Source organism: Rosa rugosa, chromosome 6, assembly GCF_958449725.1.
Source record: "Rosa rugosa chromosome 6, drRosRugo1.1, whole genome shotgun sequence".
Taxonomy (NCBI): domain Eukaryota; kingdom Viridiplantae; phylum Streptophyta; class Magnoliopsida; order Rosales; family Rosaceae; genus Rosa; species Rosa rugosa.
The window spans coordinates 30,210,281-30,231,583 of record NC_084825.1 but is presented as its reverse complement, the minus strand read 5'-3'; the positions used below and the strand labels follow the sequence as shown (position 1 = coordinate 30,231,583).

General features: G+C 38.6%; 1 protein-coding gene and 1 long non-coding RNA gene across 2 annotated transcripts; one reads left to right on the top strand and one right to left on the bottom strand.

The window, feature by feature from the left end:
- Window positions 1-3,225: 3,225 nt before the first annotated feature.
- LOC133715590 (carotenoid cleavage dioxygenase 7, chloroplastic-like) lies at window positions 3,226-18,497 on the bottom strand. The gene is made up of 7 exons (XM_062142130.1): window positions 17,690-18,497; window positions 17,337-17,465; window positions 17,111-17,242; window positions 14,515-14,787; window positions 14,336-14,421; window positions 3,769-4,083; window positions 3,226-3,665 (listed from the first exon to the last, which is right to left on the bottom strand). The coding sequence occupies exons 1-7, from the start codon at window positions 18,480-18,482 to the stop codon at window positions 3,519-3,521; spliced, it is 1,875 nt and encodes a 624-aa protein (XP_061998114.1). The 5' UTR covers window positions 18,483-18,497; the 3' UTR covers window positions 3,226-3,518.
- A 245-nt stretch (window positions 18,498-18,742) lies between these two features.
- LOC133717448 (uncharacterized) lies at window positions 18,743-19,850 on the top strand. The gene is made up of 2 exons (XR_009849624.1): window positions 18,743-19,388; window positions 19,584-19,850. It is a non-coding gene; the product is annotated as an uncharacterized LOC133717448 (long non-coding RNA).
- The last annotated feature ends 1,453 nt before the right edge of the window (window positions 19,851-21,303 follow it).

The following is a 21,303-nucleotide window of genomic DNA, read 5'->3' as shown; positions in this document are numbered from 1 at the left end:
CCGGGATCCCAAATTCTAATCCAGAACAGCAGAAGCCCACACTCTGCAGCCTTAGTCAACCCATTAGAGCCCAAGCCCAAATCAAGAAAGTAGAGCCAAGCCCAAACCCAATTAGGGTTTGCCCTTGTAGCCAACACAATAGTGGCTCTGGTCTTGCCGCCACCGCCGTCCCCACCTGCCACCATACCTCCGGTCAACCTGCTCCAAGGAACCAGAAAACTCCTAACACCAATACAACCAGACGACCTAGGCAGAGAGAGAACGCCAACCACCGTGCCTTCAACCTGCCGATGACAAGGGACCAAAAGACAGAGCCCAACGTCGTCAACTTGGAAAACAGACAAGCAAAACAGAGATGGAGCTACAGGATGACTTTGTCCCCATACCAGTAGCCGCCGGTCAGCCGGAAGACAACCATGAAGGGATTTGAACAGGATCTGACCCGACCCGTGCAAAACCCAACCCTTCAATCGCATCTGCCATGCTTTAACCAGATCTGCCTGCACCTCAGATCCTTTGAGTCGCGCACGCCGTGGCCTAGACGAGCCACCATAACTGGACGGCACCCCCGAGACTGCACAGTCCTGCACTGCAAAAACTAATCTCTCCAGAAAAGACCAGATCCCTAGTCCTATTAGCCACGATGACGCAGGAGAAACCTGCAAAAGAGAAGACACGGCAAAGCCCTGCCTTGATTTGGGCGATCCCAAAAGAGACGCCGTAGTTGTACTCCATACATGACGGAGAGAGGTACAGAGAGGCCAAACCCGAAGGCGGCGCTCTCCCAACCCTAACAGAGCTCTGCTAGGTCGAGACATTACTCTTTACTTGACTGTTACTAATTAATGATTAACTTGGTGTTGACTTTCTCTCATAACACACTGAGACCATTGATTTCTATCATCTCTATTCCTTTCTCTACCCTAGACACGGGCTACCATAATACCATATATATATTCACACTCACCCTCTTTCCCAGCGAGTAGCCGCACAACACATTTGGGCAGCCTTTGGGCTGCTACCCTTCTACTCCTCCCCTTCCATTTTTCTTATTTCTTTACCTTTGTTTTGGGAATACAAGAAGAACTCACTCAAACTTCAAGGAGACATCATCAAGAGCACCACACCTCCATCTTGGGTAGTTGGGTGAAGAAATTGCTTGGTTCATACTAGCTAGCATATAGCTAGAAGTGACTAAGTCAACTCTCCCCTCTCTTCCTTATCATCTCTTTCATATTTTTCTGTACTTTTGATGATGTATCTATATATGGGTAGTGGGTAGTTTCTTTTGGAAACTAGGGTTTGAGCCCTAGCATGGATTTTATGTAATAAATATGTTTTGATTTAATGGTTTTCAATTTCGTATTTGGCATATGTTCTATTATATAATACTTGGCTTAAATGCATGAGTAGGAGCTTGATTAACTCTTGAATGTGTAGATGAGCATGTCTAGAAGAAATTAGGGAGCCTAATCACCTTTCTAATTTATGGCTAGGACACTTGTTTAGAACATGGTTAGTTACAATACCAATTTCGATTGCCGTATTGGCTAGCTTGAGAATCTTGATTCTAGGACTATTCGCCTTTTGGTGCAACTAGAGGCCCTAACAAGGCTCTAAATTGTCCCAATTGACTTTCTACGGCCCTTGATCCGGAGTAGGAATACCTTTTAAGGAATCTAATGACCCATGACCCTTGAAAAGCCTTGGGTACAGTTCTTGATGCCATTATAAATTGTTTGACCATTAATGTCGGAATATATTTGTGCATTGAATTTGGCTAGGAGGATACCCTAGTGACCTAATTTCCATTTCTTACTTTTCTTTTCTTTATTTAATTTAGTTGTTAGTTAAAGCACTCATTTAAATTCTTGCAATTTAATTATTAGAAAATTACAATACAATTTCAAATGACAATTTCTATCTCATCGTAAATAGCCATCACTAGGCTCTTAGTTTTGATTAGGCTTTTGATGCAAATTATGTTTAAATAAATAATTTCATATTGCTCATCCACCTCGTCAATATTTCAATATTTCAAGTTTATGTTATGATGATTTCTGCCTATATCCTGTACCAGCTTTAGGATTAGATTTTCTGTTTCTAAGAAAGTTTTTTCTCTGCTTAGGATAGAAACAAGCAGTATTGATTCCGCCTATTAAAGTAACCGTTAGGCAGGGAGGCGTTAGGTGAAAAACTTGGGCATGTTGAAGGCTAGTTTTGTTTTTCTCAGAAGTTTGAAAAAGGCTTTCTAAGAAATAGTAAAGTTCAAACCTAATTAAAAGTCAGCATAGGACACACTAGACACTACTCTAAAACGGACTACCCTTATGAGTCTTTTCCTCTAAGATTTATGTAAATGGGCACAATACAAACTTGTTGGTGCAAGTGGGCAAAATACTGAGTGTTTCTGGGCATACGGGAAAGAACCCTTTTAAAAAGACACTTGTGAGTAATTTGCTATAAATCATATTGCATAACATAGTTTAACATAACATACATGCAGATGACCTTATTTATCAATGCTCATATTAACGACTATTACTAAAGGAATAAAAATTTTAAAACAAGACCGAAAAATATTATGACTCATTAAAATGTAGAGTTTTTTTCCTATTTATAACTTGACCAAGTTGGGACTAGAATTTTTTATGACTAAGCTCATTCTTATATAGATTATAGAGTATCACTATATTGAGGTTTTATTGAACATCTTTTTTTTTTTTTTTTTTTTTAAATAAGGAGCTGGTGCGGCTGTCCTCAAGTTTCGATTAATGAAACTGCCGAATACAAGAGAGGACATTAAGCCTAAACCTCTAATTACAATAAGCATCTAGAGAACATCCCGAAATGATATCAGGAGTCACAACAAAATACATGAATTCTAACAAGCACCAATTAGCAAAGAGTGTATTACTGGCTACTCCATTTGCTTTGACATAGCGGTGATATACTGGAAAGATAACTTGATTACAAAGAAGCCAAATCACAGCTTTCCGACTATGTTGCCGCTGAATAATAAATCCAATGACACTTAGTTTCATCCTACCACTAAGAGGTTGCTCCCATTTAACAGCGGCACGCCACCTCACTAGGCTAGGCAATACACATTGAGTGCGTAGACCTGGACAAATCCAATTTCGCCTTACCAAACCAAGGTAGGAATTTATTAACGGCGTAGTGCCACTAATTACTAAATAGTAAAAATAAACTAAAATCAGAAAATAAAAGAAAACCAAGATAGGCCCAATGACTGTCCAGGCCCATAGAGGAAACCCAGGCCCAATTACTACCTCAAACAGCAAGAAGAGCACACCGGCCCATTCTCCAGGCCCAAAGGAGGCCCAATTATTGAACATCTTTGGATACGTGGATTAATTTACACAATACGTATACTAACTATATAAATAGGTCTTCTACACCGGGCAAACAAGGTAGATCATCTCACCAAATTGGCATGGTGTGAGACATGTGCATCTTGTGTCCCAAAATAACCAAAAGGCAAAGCCAAAAGGAAACTATTCGTTGTTGGCCCAGCACCCATGAAAACCAAAAGGAAAATTTAGGTCCTTGGGGACTTCAAGTCTTGCCACAAGTGCGTCAGCCGCTCCAATCTTTTTTGAATCCAAGATAACCAAATAGCACATTTGAACTGCAACTGCATACTGCAATTAATAGAAGCAACATATCACATATATATTCGGAGTTGGTGCTAGAACTATGAAAATTAATAATTGAGAGTGTTTGATAATTTGCCAGTTGAATTACCTCAACTACAAGAATGTAACCCTCATCTTCTTCAGAACCTTTAGCAACGAAAGTGGGTTCACCGACAAATCTTCTACTACCAGCAGACCATGTGTGCACAGATTTAGTTGAAAGATTGAGCTTCACCACCATGTCGAATGGAAAGTTTGGCAATTCACTGCGAGAACCTGAAGTAGTTGGTGCATATACGAAATTATTTTTGTGGCCTGAAAATGCTGGATTGATAACAAGAAAATCTGATGACTTGCTCCACTCGTTCATAGGCTCCACATCACATCTTTGACAAATCCCATTGGCATCCAAGCTGATCGAAACCTGCATTCAGTAATTTTACAAACAATGTACCTCAAATAACGGGCATTCATCGGTTTGGTATCTCAAACATAAAAACTATCAAATTTGTACATCAACATTCAAACCCGTTATAATTTTAACACATCGATCCATGATGAGGTCAGCCCACATGTCACAAGATATCTTTTCATGGGTATTTTTATCTCCCGTTTAACCCTCTCTCTTTTTTTTCTTTTTTTTTTCCACTGAAAATAGCTGCACATCTGCTCCACATACAGAACCTTAGCACCTTGTCCAATTTGATTTGTCGGGGACACACGCGGTCCACTGAACATAGCTCCAGTCTCTCTCTCTTGCACGACACAAGTAACGCTCTTTTATTTCTTCTCATAATAACCACCTTTCTTGTACTCAAGGAGATTGAGACGCAGAGATGAATGTGAGGAGAGAAAGTAAAACTAAAATTCTCTATCCTCCGTCCCTTGACTTCTAAGCATAAGTCGGAGACACCACCACTACAAGTGGGTTCACCAGCCTTCAATGAGCCAAACCAAGTGCAAAATTGACAAAAATAGATGAAAATTAATGGAGAAGTGAGCTGAAGAAAAGTAGAATAGCGCAATTGAAGGTGAGGAAGAGAAGTGGATGGGGTGTGCATAAACATAAGAGAGAAACAATGAATGAAGCATGGAATTAATGGACATGAGAATGGGGACAAACACCGGAGGTTGAAGAATTCGTGGTCTTTAATCATACCTTCAAATTCCTATTTTTGTTCTGAAATTTCTTTAAGAGATTTTGACCATTTACCCTAATTCTAGGGATTTTCCCCCCTTAGGGCATCTCCAACAGAATAGCTAAATTTAATTTTTAGCTATATATAACTATTTTTTAAGGAAAACTCAACTCCAACAGACTAGCTATAGCTAAGTTAAATTTAACTTTAGCTAAAATGACTAGCTATATTTAGCTAGAAATCAAGAATAGCTAAAGCAAAAGTTATATTTCTCTCTCCTCTTTTATCCACATGTCAATTTACAATTCAATAAAATCTAGTATATCACTCACAAATAGCTACTACTGCTGGAGAAATATTAATTGTTAAATCAATAGCTATATTTCTTAACTCTAGCTAAATTTAACTAAAACGTAAATTCTACTGTTGGAGATGCTCTTTGTCACGCCCCTGATTTTTAACACAATTAAAAATCGATATATAACCCCATAATTATACATGCGTGAACGTTCAGCCATCAATACCAAATACCTGGAAAACTTTTTCCCTTTATACAACATACATATTGATGCCCTGAACCCACTATGTCAATATTGACCCGCCCACAGAGTCATATATTACATAAGCTTACGAATTAAATTGTCCACAACAAGATAAAACGCAAAAGCTCCTCAGAGTATACTACATAGCGGAAGTCATAACATTGGCAAGGCCAATCAATTTTGCTTCCTACCTGTTCTGTTGCCAACAAGCTACCTCGGCTTCAGCCCCGATTATCCTACCCTGCAGGATTAACCCCTACACCGTTGGAATGGTGCACCGGGTTGTCACACAACAAACCCGGTAAGCTTTTGCAAGCCCGTATGAGTAACTCGAAACAACTCACACCAAATCACAACCACAACCACACTTAAAAAAAATCAAATTAAGTAAAATCAATAATCCCTGCATTGAAACTTAGTTCAGGAGATCACATCAAAACAACAATCCAAAAAGCAGTAATCCCTGCATATAACTTAGTTCAGGAGATTACATTAAAACAACAATCCAAAAAGCAATAATCCCTGCATATAACTTAGTTCAGGAGATTACATTAAAACAATCGATAAAATCATAGTAATCCCTGCATAGAAATTTAGTTCAGGAGATTACATTAAAACAAACAATCTCAGTTTAAACATTATTCTCAAAACAACTCACACTTGAATTCTATCAAAATAACATAGAAAGCAACTCACACCTTGATTTCTATCAATCGTACCATAACGTACCGTAGAAAACAACTCACACTTGAATTCTATCAAAATAACATAGAAAGCAACTCACACCTTGATTTCTATCAATCGTACCATAACGTACCAAAACGTACCAATTCGTACCAAGTCGTTAATAAGGAAAACAACTTACACCTTGTCCCCTTAAAAACCGTTAATAAGGAAGCAACTCACACTTTATTCCCTAAAAACACGTAATGTCATGAGTTATCAATAACCAATTCCCGTTACCCCATGAATTACCTAGATGGCAGACAGACTAGAGCTCTAACTGAACGTAACCACTCGTCCGGCCAAAGACGTGATTACCTGATATTCTGCCCAAGGTCATAGACCTTCGTTCCTCGGGCCGCACAGTCCCTTGGAGCAAATCATTAAAACAGTCGCACAGGACTCAAAAACATTACACAAATCTCACGCTTTTCAAAACAATCGAAATCGACATTTCCATAATCATTGTTTTCTGAAAAGCCACAAAACAATAAAAAGCATCATTTCATGCATATTGTTTTCATACACAAATCTCAACGCTTTTCAAAACAAATCGAATCAACAATTCCAAGTCATTTGTTTTCCAAAAGCCACAACCCAAAACAATAAAACGCATCATTCATGCCTATTGTTTTCATAAATCCACAACCCACTAAAACATATAATTTGCAGTTAAATCAATAACTCACAAAACGATAAGGTGTTCCGTTCCAAAATGAACCTTGTGAGATTACTCACCTCGAAACTCCCGCTGCGTCTTCTATACAGAACCGAACCAAAACTATCACCAACAACTCGTCCAATTCACCTTTAGAAGCACCTAATCACCAATGACCTCAAATCAGTAACGATTCACAAACGATTTAAGTCCGAAACCTCTGTTTTGAACTAAAATCCCCAAAGTGGTGCCAATCGAGGCAAAACCACATCCGAGACCTCCCAAAGTCTCCAGAATACGTCCATGATCGATGTGACCAAACCACATGTCGACCGGACGATCAAATCCTCACGGATCGAATAAATCGATCGGTATGAAACTGCAAAAATCATAACAATTCCATACGAACTCCAAAATTTGCACATTATATATCGAAACGCTCGTATCAACGAGTAGAACATATATAATACCACAAACAGTTCCTTAAGTGGCCGGAACACCGCCAGAACGCCACCACAGACGGTGGAGCACCGCCACCGGCCAAAACTCATTATTTCACAAAACTCCCAACATCAAAAAGCTTCATCTAAGCATGCTTGTGGATTCTCATAACTAGCTCGAAATCAGAAAACAAGCTTAAGGGATCGAAAACTACCTCACAAGCCGTGAACAGTAATCCCAACTGAGTTGATCGAAGTTTCACGTGAATCGATCCAAACAAACACCAAGGATCGATCGGCGAGGCTGCTCTGAGCTCAACCAAGAAAACTCGAAGCCTTGCCGACGTCGGAATAGGGATTTCCGGTCGGGTCCGAAAACTCCAATCTGCACCGCCTTCTATCGCCGTCACCACCGAGAATCGGCGCTAGAGAACACCACAGGGAGGAGCGCACGGAGGAGGCGAACTGATCTGGAAAGTCTCGTCGCCGGAGATGGCCGGAGCTCGCCGGAAAAGTCGGGTCGGATCGACCGGGTCCGGGTCGGGTCAGCCGGATATCTTCGATTCTGAAGGTAGCAGCCGAGAGAAAAGAGAGAGAAAGGAAATGGTTTTTCCGGAAAAGGAAACTTATGAAAATAGTAAGTTTCTCCTTCGGGAAACTTCTATTTATACCAAAATGGAAATTCCTTCCAATGGCCATAACTTTCTCATACTAACTCCGATTTCCGCGTTCCACATATCCACGAACTCGTATCGACGCGCTCTACAACTTTCGTGAAGGAAGTTTTCGGAGAATCCCAACGTATCAAAAGTCAACCTTAGCAACCCCCCTAAAGTCATACTTTTCGAATAATTATTCGCCCGAAACACTTCCGCTCCATCCACGAGCCACGAAACCGTCCAATAACCACAATCTAAATTTCGGAAAATCCTCGGAAAATAAATACGAATTTCCGGGGCATCACACTCTTACACCACCCACTTATTTTTTTTCCCACTTACCCATGAAGACTCTAATAAGGTCTTCCCTAATATCCAATTAAGTTTTTTTTTTTAGACTATTTTGCCTTCAACCCTTTGTTACATAGAGAGAGAGAGAGAGAATGGAAGAGAGAGAAGCCATAGGAGACTTCGCCAGAGTCCCATCACCGGCCGCCACCCACTGGACTTCTCTGAAAACCTTGCTGGAGGTCGTTGGAGATCTCATAGGTCACTGGAGAGGTTTATGGCCCCCAAAGACCTTTATTACCCCCCAATATACCTCAATTAGGGGGCAATAAAATAAGTTTATGAAACCTCACCAGAGGTCCCCAAAAAGGTCATCTGAGAGGTTTATTGCTGCCCCAATAAACCTTTATTGCCCTCCAATAAAGCTTTCGGTTTTCGAAATGGGAACTAATCTTCCTAAAATTAGACAAATAAAACTTTGATTAAGGAAAAAGATGAGCAGATTACATCAAGTCAAAACATTCATTGCCCCCCAATAGACCTTTATTGCTCCCAAATAAAGTACTTTTTTCTTTCCTTATAAACCTTCTACCCCAATTTTACCAAAAATAAATAAATAAATAACCAAAACGACGCCGCATACTTGTACCCGTTCTCATCTTGCTTACCCACCACAAAAATTGACTTGTGCTTGGAAATAGCACTGCCACCCTCGTAATTCGTGCTGCATTGGATGTCGTACACAGCGGCCGACGCGTCGAAGGCACCGGACTACAAGTACTGCCCCTCCGTCACCATCAAACCAACCTGGATGCAAGCATTTACAGTGGTGAAGATGAAGCCATCAAATCAACCTGGATACAAGCATTTACAGTGGTGAAGATGACTCAGTCAAATCGACCTGGATGCAAGCACTGCCCCTCCATCAAATCGACCTGGGTAAAAAAGTGTGGAGAGGGTGGTCTAAGATTCATTAGAGTCTGTGTCCTCCTCCTCTGATGAAGATGACGCCATCGCCCACGACATGGTGCTCGCGATCGGAGAGAGAGAGAGAGAGAGAGAGAGAGAGAGAGAGAGAGAGAGAGAGAGAGAGAGAGAGAGAGAGAGAGAGAGAGAGAGAGAGAGAGAGAGAGGAGAGAGAGATCTGTACACCGGTGAGATAAGAGAGACACAGAGTGGCAGTGGTGTAGTTTAGTAATTAAGTTGAGGGTAGAATAGTCATTTTGCTTCAAATTGGTGTAATGGGAATAAAAATCTGTTGCTAGGGTAAGTGGGATAGTTTTGGCTCATTTTAGTGTTTTGGATAAAGGACCCTTTTTTTAATTTCCCACAGAGAGAGAGAGAGAGAGAGAGAGAATTGTGTTTAAATGGGAGTGGTGAGAAAATATGGAGAGACAAAACTACCTATTAAAAAAAAAAAGTTTAATTGACAATAGAGTTGACATTGTTATGGATGAAGAACATAGAAAATGTTTTGGGATCCAATGTTAAAATATCAATATGATAGAATTTTGAAAAAAAAAAAAATTTCTCTTTACTTTAAGGTGGTGTACCTGATTAGGCTTCTCTAATGATTAAGCCATCTAATTCAACATGTCCCAACTCAATTATATAAACAATAGCCTAAACAAAGGGGCAACCTCTTACATAAACTCATTATGCACCCAAAAGTCCAATTTATAACCCAAAAGTTACTATTACAATTTTTTCTGAGAAAGATGTTTGTGAAGTTTAATCTCTGAATTCTTTTTGTTTCTTTTGGGCAAGATTTAATCCCTAAGTTAAAAAGGCACCTCACTCACTAATTCACTATGGCCAGGGGTGGATTCACTATAGCCCAACCAAAAATCCTTCCTATATTTACCTATTACCAGTGTTGGTCTTCTAGAAGCCAACTTTGGTTCAGTTTGCAAAACAACGAGCTATTTTTATGGATGACCTTGGTTCGAATATAGTAAAAGGCAATTCATGCTTGTTTTCTTTGTTGTTTCTTCATTTTCTTCTCCTACTTTTGTTCCTATTTTTTGTTTTTTTTTTTGCTCTCTCTCTCTTTTTTCTTTTTTCCTTATGGTACAACAATTTGTATTCTTTTTAAGGACACCTAGTTTGTGTGTCTGGCTCAAACTCTGATTACTTGTCTGAGTTGTAATAGAGTTAGTCTTACAGATATTCTCGGACATATCTTATTCATTGTATCATTCAGTTTTCATGTAAGACTCATATTCTCTAGTTGTAATCCTCTATATAAATAAGCTCTTATTATCAATGAAAGTACAACTCATTCTCTCCCAATTTCTGATTTCCTAAAACACGTTATCAGCACGAAGCCCTAAACCCTGAAACCATAATTTTGTAACCTTCAAACCCTAACTTCCACCGTCGCATAACTTGAAGCCCTTGATCCCAAGAGTCCAAAACCGGCGGCGGAACCACCAGAATCAGCCTAAACTTACTGAACTGGCCTGATTAGCCTTTCTTCAGATTGGTTAGCCTCGCTCGCTTCGCTAGCCTCGTTTTGCCTTTCCTGCTGCGCAGCACAGCGCACCCTTGCACTCGCGTTAACCTCTCTAGCACCTTTCTTCCTCCACGTTAGCCTCGCCAAGCCTCGCCGTTACCTAGCGCCAGGCCTCACACAGCCTGTGCTCCCAGGCGCTGTCAGCCACCCTCGCTAGCTTCTGTCTCCTCAGCGCCCCAATGCTTCGTGCACACCTGCCGGCAGCAGATAGCTGGTGATGGCACTCCAGGTGATGCTGCAATCACCAACTTTGCTTCCAATATCGTTTCAGAAGCTCAGGCCCAACCAAAATCTTCATTGGTTGCTTCTAAGGCCCCTTGCTTATTCTGCAAAGCCTTGTACCTTATGGAAATTAGAACCAAGACAGTCCTACGCAAAGGATACGAAAATACTCATTCTGTTCTTATATAGAATCCATAGAGATTCTGTGGACCGATTCAACCAAGTTGTAGGCGTTTAAATATTTCATGATGTTGGTTGACGCACAAACACGCTGGTCACGTGTTGTGCCATTGTCCACTTGTAATGCTTCTTATACTACACTCTTAGGACATATTATATGGTGACGGGCTCACTCCTCAGATCATCCCATTGAGTCAGTTTGACTTGGCAATGCTAGAGAGTTTACATTGAAGACTTTCGATGAATATTGCATATCACTGGGGCTGATGTTGGACATCATATTCTCATGTACACACCCAAAATGGTCTCACGAAAACGACTACGATAGTATCCCGGACATTGGAAATGCGCACCAATCTCCCTATATCCGCTTGGGTTATGCAATATCGCATGCAGCTATGCTAATACGTCTATGACCAACCGCCACTTAATCTATCTCTGCGTTACAATTAGTGACTGGGTACAAGTATTTCGTACTTATCCATATTTGAGTATGCCATTTATGTGTCGATTGTACCGCCACAGCGCACCATGATGGGTCCTCACAGACAAATGGACACATATGTTGGATATGAGACTCCAACCATTGCCCACCACTTAATACCCTTGCTAGACGATCTCTTTACCGCTAAATTTGTCAATTGTCACTTTGATGAGAAAGTCTTCCAGCTGTTTGGGGGAGATAAGAACACGGATGTTTAACAGGAATGACAGGAATTGTCGTGGTTTGTCCCCACTATGTCTGATCTCGATCCCCACTAAAGTGACGAGATCACACATATATGTTGCAAACGTGCCTGCAAGGATAGACGTCCCTACGAGGGGACGTAGCGCCACCATACATGGAGCTAGGCATGGTACCAACTCCATAGAGTGGCGCTCTAGCGTCACAGGCCATGGCCCCAGCTAGAATGCATGGAGGCCCGTGGGTTCGAAGGATACTTTGGCACAACTCAATCATTTGATCATCGACACTTAAAATCAGTCTCATGAGAATGTTCTGGAGTAAGGTTATTGTTGGGGGACGCCTGAATGTCAGAACCTATTCCTGAGAATATAGAGCTCTCTAAAAATTACACTAGTGTATATAAGACATGTGATAGAAACTCCATCATGATTGATGATATATTCGTGCATTTCATTGCGCAGAAGTTGATGAATGAATGCTAACATAGAGAAAATTGGCCTAAATGGAAAGATGTGATCCAAGCTAAGTGGGATTCTCTAATGAAGATCGAGGAAGCTTTTTCGAGTCAGTCATGCCAACACCTCCTAACATAAAACCTGTTGTCTAATGGGTCTTCGTTAGAAAGAGTAATGAGAAAAAAAGATGGTACTCTCACCTTATGTCGCAACGCTTCTCATAAACACTTGGAATCGACTACATAGGAGACATATTCTCTCGTAATGGATGTCATTGCACTCCATTACCCTATCAGTTTGGGAAGGAATATGCCCACGCATTTCTATGACAAGTTTCGGATTCTATCGCGGTTCATGTTGGTGACATGATCTTCATTGGAAGCCCTTAAGCAGTTAAGGGAAACCGCTGAACACTTAAAATCCTAGTTTAAGAAGAAAGATCTTTGGAGAACACGATTTTGTCTCTGTTTGGAACTTGAGCACCGTGTTGATACTTAGGCGTTTTGACAATGTCAAGCCTTAAAGAACGCCCATGATCGTCTGTTGTCTTGATCCTAAAAGGATCAACTTTGTCTGAAGAATGATGATGAAGTTGTGCTAGAGGCAGAAGTGCTCTACTTGAGCACAATAGAGACATTATTGTACCCGGCTCAATGCACAAGACCAGACATCTCATTTGCAGTGAACTTGTTAGCTGGACATAGCTCTGCGCCAATGTGACGCCATTGGACTGGTGTTAAAGATATCTTTCGATACTTGAGGTGTATGATTGAAATGGGCTTGTTCTATCCCTACAGAGAGATGATAGATTCAGACCCATCACATACCAGGAACGCCGCCAACACTGGCCTGCGTTCTCTATCCCCATCCTAAAACTACATTAGTGTTTTGGAAGGTTTTGCTGATATTGGGTACCTCTTTGACCCACATGCATGAAGGTCATTCCCAAACTGGTTAAGTGTTCACCATGGGTAAGACTGCAAAATCTTGGAGGTCTATAGAACAGACCCTAGTTGCTATATCTTCGAACAATGCAGAGATTATTGCTCTTCACAAAGAGGTTCGTGAATGTATATGGATTGGATTCATAATTATGCATGTTTGAAGCAATTGTGGTTTGAAGTTTACCACAGATGAGCCTACGAGCATTTACGAGGATAATGCTGCTAGCAAGGCTACATCATAGGCGACAACACCAAGCATATTCGGCAATAACGAACTCTCCTCAAGATCAAAGTGAACTAGATTCGATCTGAGGACAATATGGCAGACTTGTTTACTAAGTCACTGCCTAAATCCACTTTCGAGAAACATGTTGGTAGCATCGTTTGCGGAAGTTATCCAAACTCCCATGACCATAGTCATCAGGAGGAGATGCAGACATCAGGGGGAGATGTCTACATGTTTGGTCTTGAAATGTGAATGGTGTGTTGTACTCTTTTTCTCCTTCGACTGAGGTTATTTTTGTCCCACTGGGTTTTTGTTACTCGACAAGGTTTTTGACGATGCAACGAGAAGAGCACCACGTTTGAGCGACACAAGGGGGAGTATTTAAGGACATCTAGTTTGTGTGTCTGGCCCAAACTCTGATTATTTGTCTGAGTTATAATAGGGTTAATCTTACAGATATTCTCGGACATATCTTATTCATTGTATAATTCAGTTTCCATATAAGACTCATATACTCTGGTTGTAATCCTCTGTATAAAGAGGTCCCTATTATCAATGAAAGTACAACTCATTCTCTCCCAATTTTTAATTTCCTAAAACATATTAGTATTTCTTAAAATTTCTTGCTTGTTTTTTGGTCTTTCCCCATTTTTTTCTTTAGTTACTACATGTTCTGTTAATTTTTTTTTTCAATTTAGTCTCAAAATTATTGGAATCATTATTGATAGGAAATAAAAAATTCTTAGAAACAAGCCTTAAATCAACCCACTCCAAATCTGCATCCTGCATCCGCCACTGACTATGGCCTGTTGAGGTAAGCTAGAATCACATAAGTCAAGACTTCATATCTATACGCCTATGTTGACACCCTCTCCACTCGAAGAAGGGCGTGGGTGGTTGGGGTTTCACTCGTTACCAAAGAAAAAATTAAACAGAGCAACAATGAAATCGGGGAATTGTCAACTCTAGCTATACAGATCATAGTAAAGAGAGAAACCTGAACAAGGTGAGGCAATTTTTTGCTTTGGTTTCTACCCAAGTTCATAATCGAAGGGTCGAGTTTACCACTTTGCCAATCATATCCTGTCGACCACAAAAGCAATATTAAATTAGTACAACTTAAAGTTACAGTAAAGGAGTACTATTATCAATACAGTGACGGGATATGTTAAATACCAAACAACTTTTGCAAAGTGAACCACTCGTAAGAGCAGACAGATGCATGTATTTGGATCTCTGAATTCCCATTTTCATCCAAATAATCATAGGCATTGCCTACATGTTGCAGCCAAAATCGTGAAGGAGCTTCAATAGGTACTCTCCAATCTCGACTATAATTCACATCATTAGGAAACCTAGGAAGCAAATATATTGGAGATGTGTCCTTGGTAGGATTCACAGATAATGCTGTCATCGTTGGAGTGATTCCACAAACTGAAGTCATTGCACCTGCATTTTACTCATTCACATTATAAGCAGTAGCACCAGCTCTTTCATATGCATTCCTTCCCCTATTTGAGTTCATTTTATTTAAAAGAAAAAAAAAAAAAAAAAAAAAAGAAGGCACTAATTTTACTTTTGTGATCAATCTATAACTAGCCTCATATAACAATCTTACAAAAAAAAAACAGTTATGGCTGACAACACCACTTCTCTTAAATATAAGATAGATAACCTTTAATATAAAAGGGTATTAGGAAACGACTAGTCTCATATCTGTGTGATTGGTGAAGACCCTTCCTATATGCTTCTAGTTTCTTTTTTCTTTTTTTTTTTAACTAAAATAATATTGTAGATAATTTCATTATGAATTTCTATACTAAAGTGTAATTTGGATAGTTTATATTTTGGTGAAACTTGAGCACTTGGCATTATAGTGTGTGTGTGTGTGTGTGTGTGTAGGGCCCTTCCACTAAAGAATCCATTTTTTGGTCTTTTATAGGGATAAAGCATTAGACCAACTCTTTGATTTTTTTAGATCCTAATGTGTAGATCATTTCTACAAATTTTCAAATCCTAGAAAGGCCCTGTGTGTGTGTGTGTGTAAGTAGTGATTTAAAATTATAAATATAAACGGTTCATGTTTGACAGATTTGGTTCGTCCATTGATTTAATCTAGTTTGATATCTTAACGATCACCGATTTGGCTGAAAATTTGTAGTAATGATCTAGAGAGAACCTCCTTACTTTAAGTATTTGAGGATTTTTACTATTTCACACTAGTATATAACTTAAGAGTTTTTCTATTGGAACCTCCAAATTTACTCACTTGACCTCTATGCTTTTTACACCTCCTATCAAATTTTTAAATACTAAATTTATTCACTAAACCTCACTAAAGTTCCTCAAATAACCTCACTCATAAACAAATTATTATCTTTAAAATAAAAAATTTAGTCATTTGAATGATTTAATTACTCTATAAATCTTAACTACATATACATACCTTAATCAAACAACATGCATAAATCGTTTTTCCAATAAAATAAAATAAATCAAACACAAGGTATTGATTTTCAAAATTAATTTCTAATCAATAAGAAAATAACATGAACTATTTTGTGGTTTTTTTTTAATTTTTTTTTTCTATTTTACCTGTTAAAGACAATGAAGAAATCATTTTTTCTTAATGTTTATTTATTTTCTCTACTTTTTGTACCTCATGATTAATTATTAAAATATATATATATATATATATATATTTTATATATTATTTGCTACTCTTTTTTTTTTTTTTTTGCAAATATAATAGATAGACTTAGATTCAGGTCATAAATTATAATAGGATTTATTTTGTTTTCCCTCACCAATATGTGTTCAACATATATATCAATATATCATACATTTTTATGTCACATTATCTTAATCATATTTTTAATTCTTATTAAATATATATGAATGCTTTAATGAGTATGTAGTGAATTGGAAAATGAAAATAGATAAGGGAAATAATAAAGAATACAATCTAATATTATTGAATTGGAAAGTCTACATAAAATAAATATAATATTTTTTTGGTATAATTATTGTCCTTAATAGTCATTTTATTGTAGGTTATATATGTCATTTAATAATTCATAATAGAGTGAGGTCAAGTGAGCAGATTTAGAGGTCCAAATAGAAACACTCATAACTTAATTCAATGATTTCATCAGTTAATCCCTTAGATTCCTATGCAAGAATTGTGTTTACAAAAAATCAACCAAATCCATAATCATTTAGTCATTCAAAATTGTGTAAACAAATGTAATCCGTTGGATAAGATTAAAACGAATATTGTGCTAATCAAATGGTTAGATATTTTTCAATTTGGCTAATATTTTGTAGGACTCATATGTGTGTATGTAACTAGAGAATCAATGGTTTAGATTATTAAACTGCATGCAAAAAATAAAAACATCCTTACTTTTTAAGTTTAAGAATGTCGTCTCTAAATTCTCCATATATATATATATATATATATATGCACTGTTAATTTATTATCTATATCATAGTACTATACTATAAAGTCAACCTCAACTCATCAAGACTTCACTAAAATTTTAAAACAGGTCGATTTTGTTGGATAAAGTTATCTTACTAATATATAGTAGATGACTTGACAGTTAAGTCTAACATGAATTTTCTTGCCAAAAAAAAAAAAAAAAAGTCTAACATGAATTTTGAGTTAATTGTTTAGTCTAACGATTTATGTGTAAATACGAATTCAAGATAAATATGACGTAGATTAATGATTCTAAATAAAGAACAGTATTTATCCTGACGTAATTACCAGAAACATTAAGTTTAACGCGGTTAGCAAATAGTATATAATAACTGGTTGTGAAAGCCCAATCATGAATGAACAAGTGATCTGGGATGATGAACTCTTTCTTTCCCACCTCCTTAAAATTTGAATCAAATTCTGCAATAGGACAAAAGAGAAGAGCGAGGTTACTTTTTGTTTAACCCCTTCGAAAATCAAAATATTTGATTATCATAACTATCCAAACACGTACCATAAAATGTAAAAGTATTGTGTGGCAACAGTATATCTTCTGTATTACATGACATCATAAGAAGTCTATCTTTGTGAGTGTCGAGCTTGTAATGAGCTAACAGTCGCTTTGCTGGCTTCGTAAACACTCCTACATGTTATATACATATTTCGGACTATCAAACCATAAAATTATGCATGTGCTTTTTAAAGTAAAATTAATGGAGAGCGACTTTAACAGACTTTAATCATTGATACAAGTACAACTAACCAATATGTTTAAAAGAAAAGCCATCTGCAACAGGCTGAACGTGTATCATATAAGCTAGTTTTTACTCAAAACACACAGCAAATCACTTTGCTATGATTACATACCATACAAAATCGGCTTCAACAATCTTGCAGCAACATCCCAAAAACCACGGCCATCACTCCCACTCTCCACCACCGGATCGCAACCTTCCATGAGCTTGACCTTCCCGACAGTTTCCAAGGTCTCCTTTTCAATTTCGTAAGGTTCCCCACCACCTTCCCACAAGCACATCAGCCTCCCACCCCAGCTCAACACACAAGTATTCGCCACGTTTTTGATCACCTTAGTGTTCCCGACTTTCTGTCCTCCCTTCAACACCGAGAACGCTCCCCTATGCGTGAACCGCCACGCACCGGTCACGGGGTCGTGCTCTTCCAACTGCGCCTCAGTTTTCACATACTTGGCCATGAACATGACATTGACCTCTTTCCCACTGACCCCATGGAAAGTGAAAGCCCTAAGGTAGCCGTGACCATCCAAAGGGTGAACCGTCGAGCCGTGGTCGTCTCTGAAGAGCCCCGGTCCCGTCAAGTAATATGTTCCGGAAGGAAACTCTGGCGGGACTGCACCTTCAACAACTTGTAGAGTCACTGGGTCGTTTGTTTCCGAGCGTTGCGAGACAAAGAGAAACTGGTAGTCCCGGAACGCAGCCACGGAGTCATCGACAACTTCTAGGGTTGACATGGTAATTGGAGTAGAACTCTCGGCGTCATTGGGAGTAGAAGCGGAGATGGCACATGGCGGTTTGAGGAGGGGAGGCAAAGAAGGCGAACGGTGCTGTCGGTGCACCGTAGGTATGTTTATCCTTGACGGGAATATTGATTTGGCAGTGAATTGGAAAGGATTGGCTTGCATTTTGTGGTTTTGAAAGTTGATGCCTTTTTGGAGGTAGTCGCTAATGGTATAGCATATATAGAGGCCAAGTTAAGGGTGCACGACAATCTGCCGATAATAATTTGTTAAATTTACGGATTTGCCATCCACTATAGAATTGCAATTGCGGGTAGTTGGGAATTTGGAGATTAAATGGCACCTCACTCATGATGTCTTGGAACAAGAATTTGCCATCCAATCTAGAGCATTGATTTTTTAAACGGATCCTGTTATTGCATGTGTAATGGAAGCGGAGCTTCTGCTATCCACCGGATGAGCGCCCACCTTCTGTTTGTTAACAGTGCGTGGGCTTCACGCGCTGATAGAACAGTCGTATTTCGCGCGGTAAAAAGTAGTTTTACCAATCTTACTATTTCTACGACCGGTCATTGTTTGAGATTAGTTAGATTACAATATCAGGACGTCCATTTCTCAAAAATAAATAAATAAAATTTCCAAAATTCATCGGAGTCCATTGCGATAGAAGAATTTCATCCAGAAACCGTAGATCTGCAACAGCGCCGGTCAAATTCGATCCGACTGTTGGTGTTGAAGAAGGAACAACTATTGAGCTTGACGAATGAGCATGGAAATCGAGAAGATTGATAGAAAAAGGCGATTGTCTAGGGTCGGCTGGATATAGATCAGCGTCCACTGCATCCCCTCCATCGGAAGATCGCAGAACTGCCAAAGCCCCCATCAATTTCTATGCGATTGTTTGTGTAGCAGGCGGCGCTGAAGAAGGAGAAGATACCGGGCTTGAGAAATGAAACATGGCTTTTCAGAAGAAGTCCAAATCGAGGTCACCGATTACCAGAGGAGGGGACGTTCTCCGAGTGAATTGCATTAAGAGTCCCCGGCAAGGCTTCAATATGAGTCCCTGGCAAGGTGACTACCTTTGCCCTTATTCTCTATTCAATTGAAATTCCAGACCTTTAAGCTTCTTGACTCGTCGCAATTGTTGCTACTATTATATATACGATTTGTGTGTATGAAATGAGTAAAAAAAAACCTTGCTTTGTTATGAGATTTAGATCAATTACATAATTGCTTACAATATTTTTGAAATCATTTTTCATATAGCATTACATATGTGCAACCTATCAGCGGTTTTGGCGTGGCTAAATTTTTGGAATCTGGGGATGCAAAGTTTAAGCAAGGCGACTTGGTTTGGGGAATGACTGGCTGGGAAGAGTAGTCTCATCACTTCCATTCAGTATTTGTTAAAGATTCCCGGCACCTATGATTTATCTTCTTCTTCTTCTTTTTTTGTTTTGCACAGATATACTATACCATATATTTGATGTACCATACCTTTTATTTTGACTAGAAGTGCCTTTGATTTTTTTATTTTTTTTTTTAAATTTTAACTCTCTCTCTCTCTCTCTCTCTCTCTCTCTCTCTCCCAAAGAGACAAAACAGGTATGAGGGGCAGAATAGTAATAAACACAACATTAGGGACAAAATAGTAAATCGCCTAGAGCTGATGGCAACGTCGTAATAAGTAAACAAACAAGGGCAAATGAGTAAATCAATATGAATATTACTGTTCATATTGATAATGCTTTAGTATAGGTAATTAGCCTTGGGCCAACGTTTTAGTATAGGTAATTAGCTTTAGGCCAACATTTTCTTGTTTTTTCCTTACAATATCCCTAATATTAATTACTAGGGTCTCTATTACTGGTCCAAACCACATTTGAAGCTGTACAACGATTTCCATCAAACGTTTTTGTGACAATAAATAACTGAATTGGATTTCTAAGGGTAGGACGGTGTTTGCCAAAAATCATATACATATTTTTTCTTTCCTACGTTTAGAAATCCAATTCAGTTAAATACGAAGGCAAAGGTTGAAAACAAATTTAATTAGCACAATGAATTGGAACTAAAAGAAGAATATTTGAAGAAAACAATGGGTCGGAAATATCACGTTCATTGGAGATTGAAAAATAAGTTTAGAAACACTTATCAACTAATTAAAATTGATAAATATCGATAAACTAAATATCTTTACAATGTGTATAGCATAGTTTCAGTACTTTGTAGAGTACTTTGATATTAGCTAGTTTACTTCGAGAATCCAGCTACTAGGAGCCAAAAGCCAGCCATAAATATAGTCGATCACCACAAGCTAGAATTACTGTAAAGGCGTAGAACATCTCACATCTCAACCCCACATGAATTCCAGAAAGTTCTGAAGGAACCCCTAATTAATGAATCCTGAACCTCATTACATAATTGCGTTGAAAAAATCGATGAACACTTCAATCTTGCATTTAAAAGGTGTTGGAAAATTTGGTCAATAGATGCTACGTGTATACCAAACTTTGATTCTCCTACAAAATCACACAACTATATAATATTACTAACAAGTAATATTACTTATAATGATGCCAAAATAAGATGAAAATAATACAATATAAAGACTTATCTTTGATTGATGAGGCTTGCGGAGAACACTTGATTTGACAAATATTTAAGGTTGAGGCATGTAAACACTACCTTAAGAGTAGATTTCGCCATTTGGAGACAATGTCTCGAGGTAGCAGATTGGTGGAGCCCTACCCTCTAGGGTACAACAACTGTTAATCTTTATAAGCGTACACTTGCAAACTTGGATCTTAGAAATGCTTAATTCTTTCCTTTGGCATTATGGAAGATCAAGAACAAAACACACTCTAGAAAAAGCAGACACTCTAACACACTCTTCCGTTGTGTAATGAGCATAGTGTGTAAGTTTACTTATTGAATTGTTATTTCAGTTTAATTTGTGTAGATACCTCCATTAATATGGAGAAAT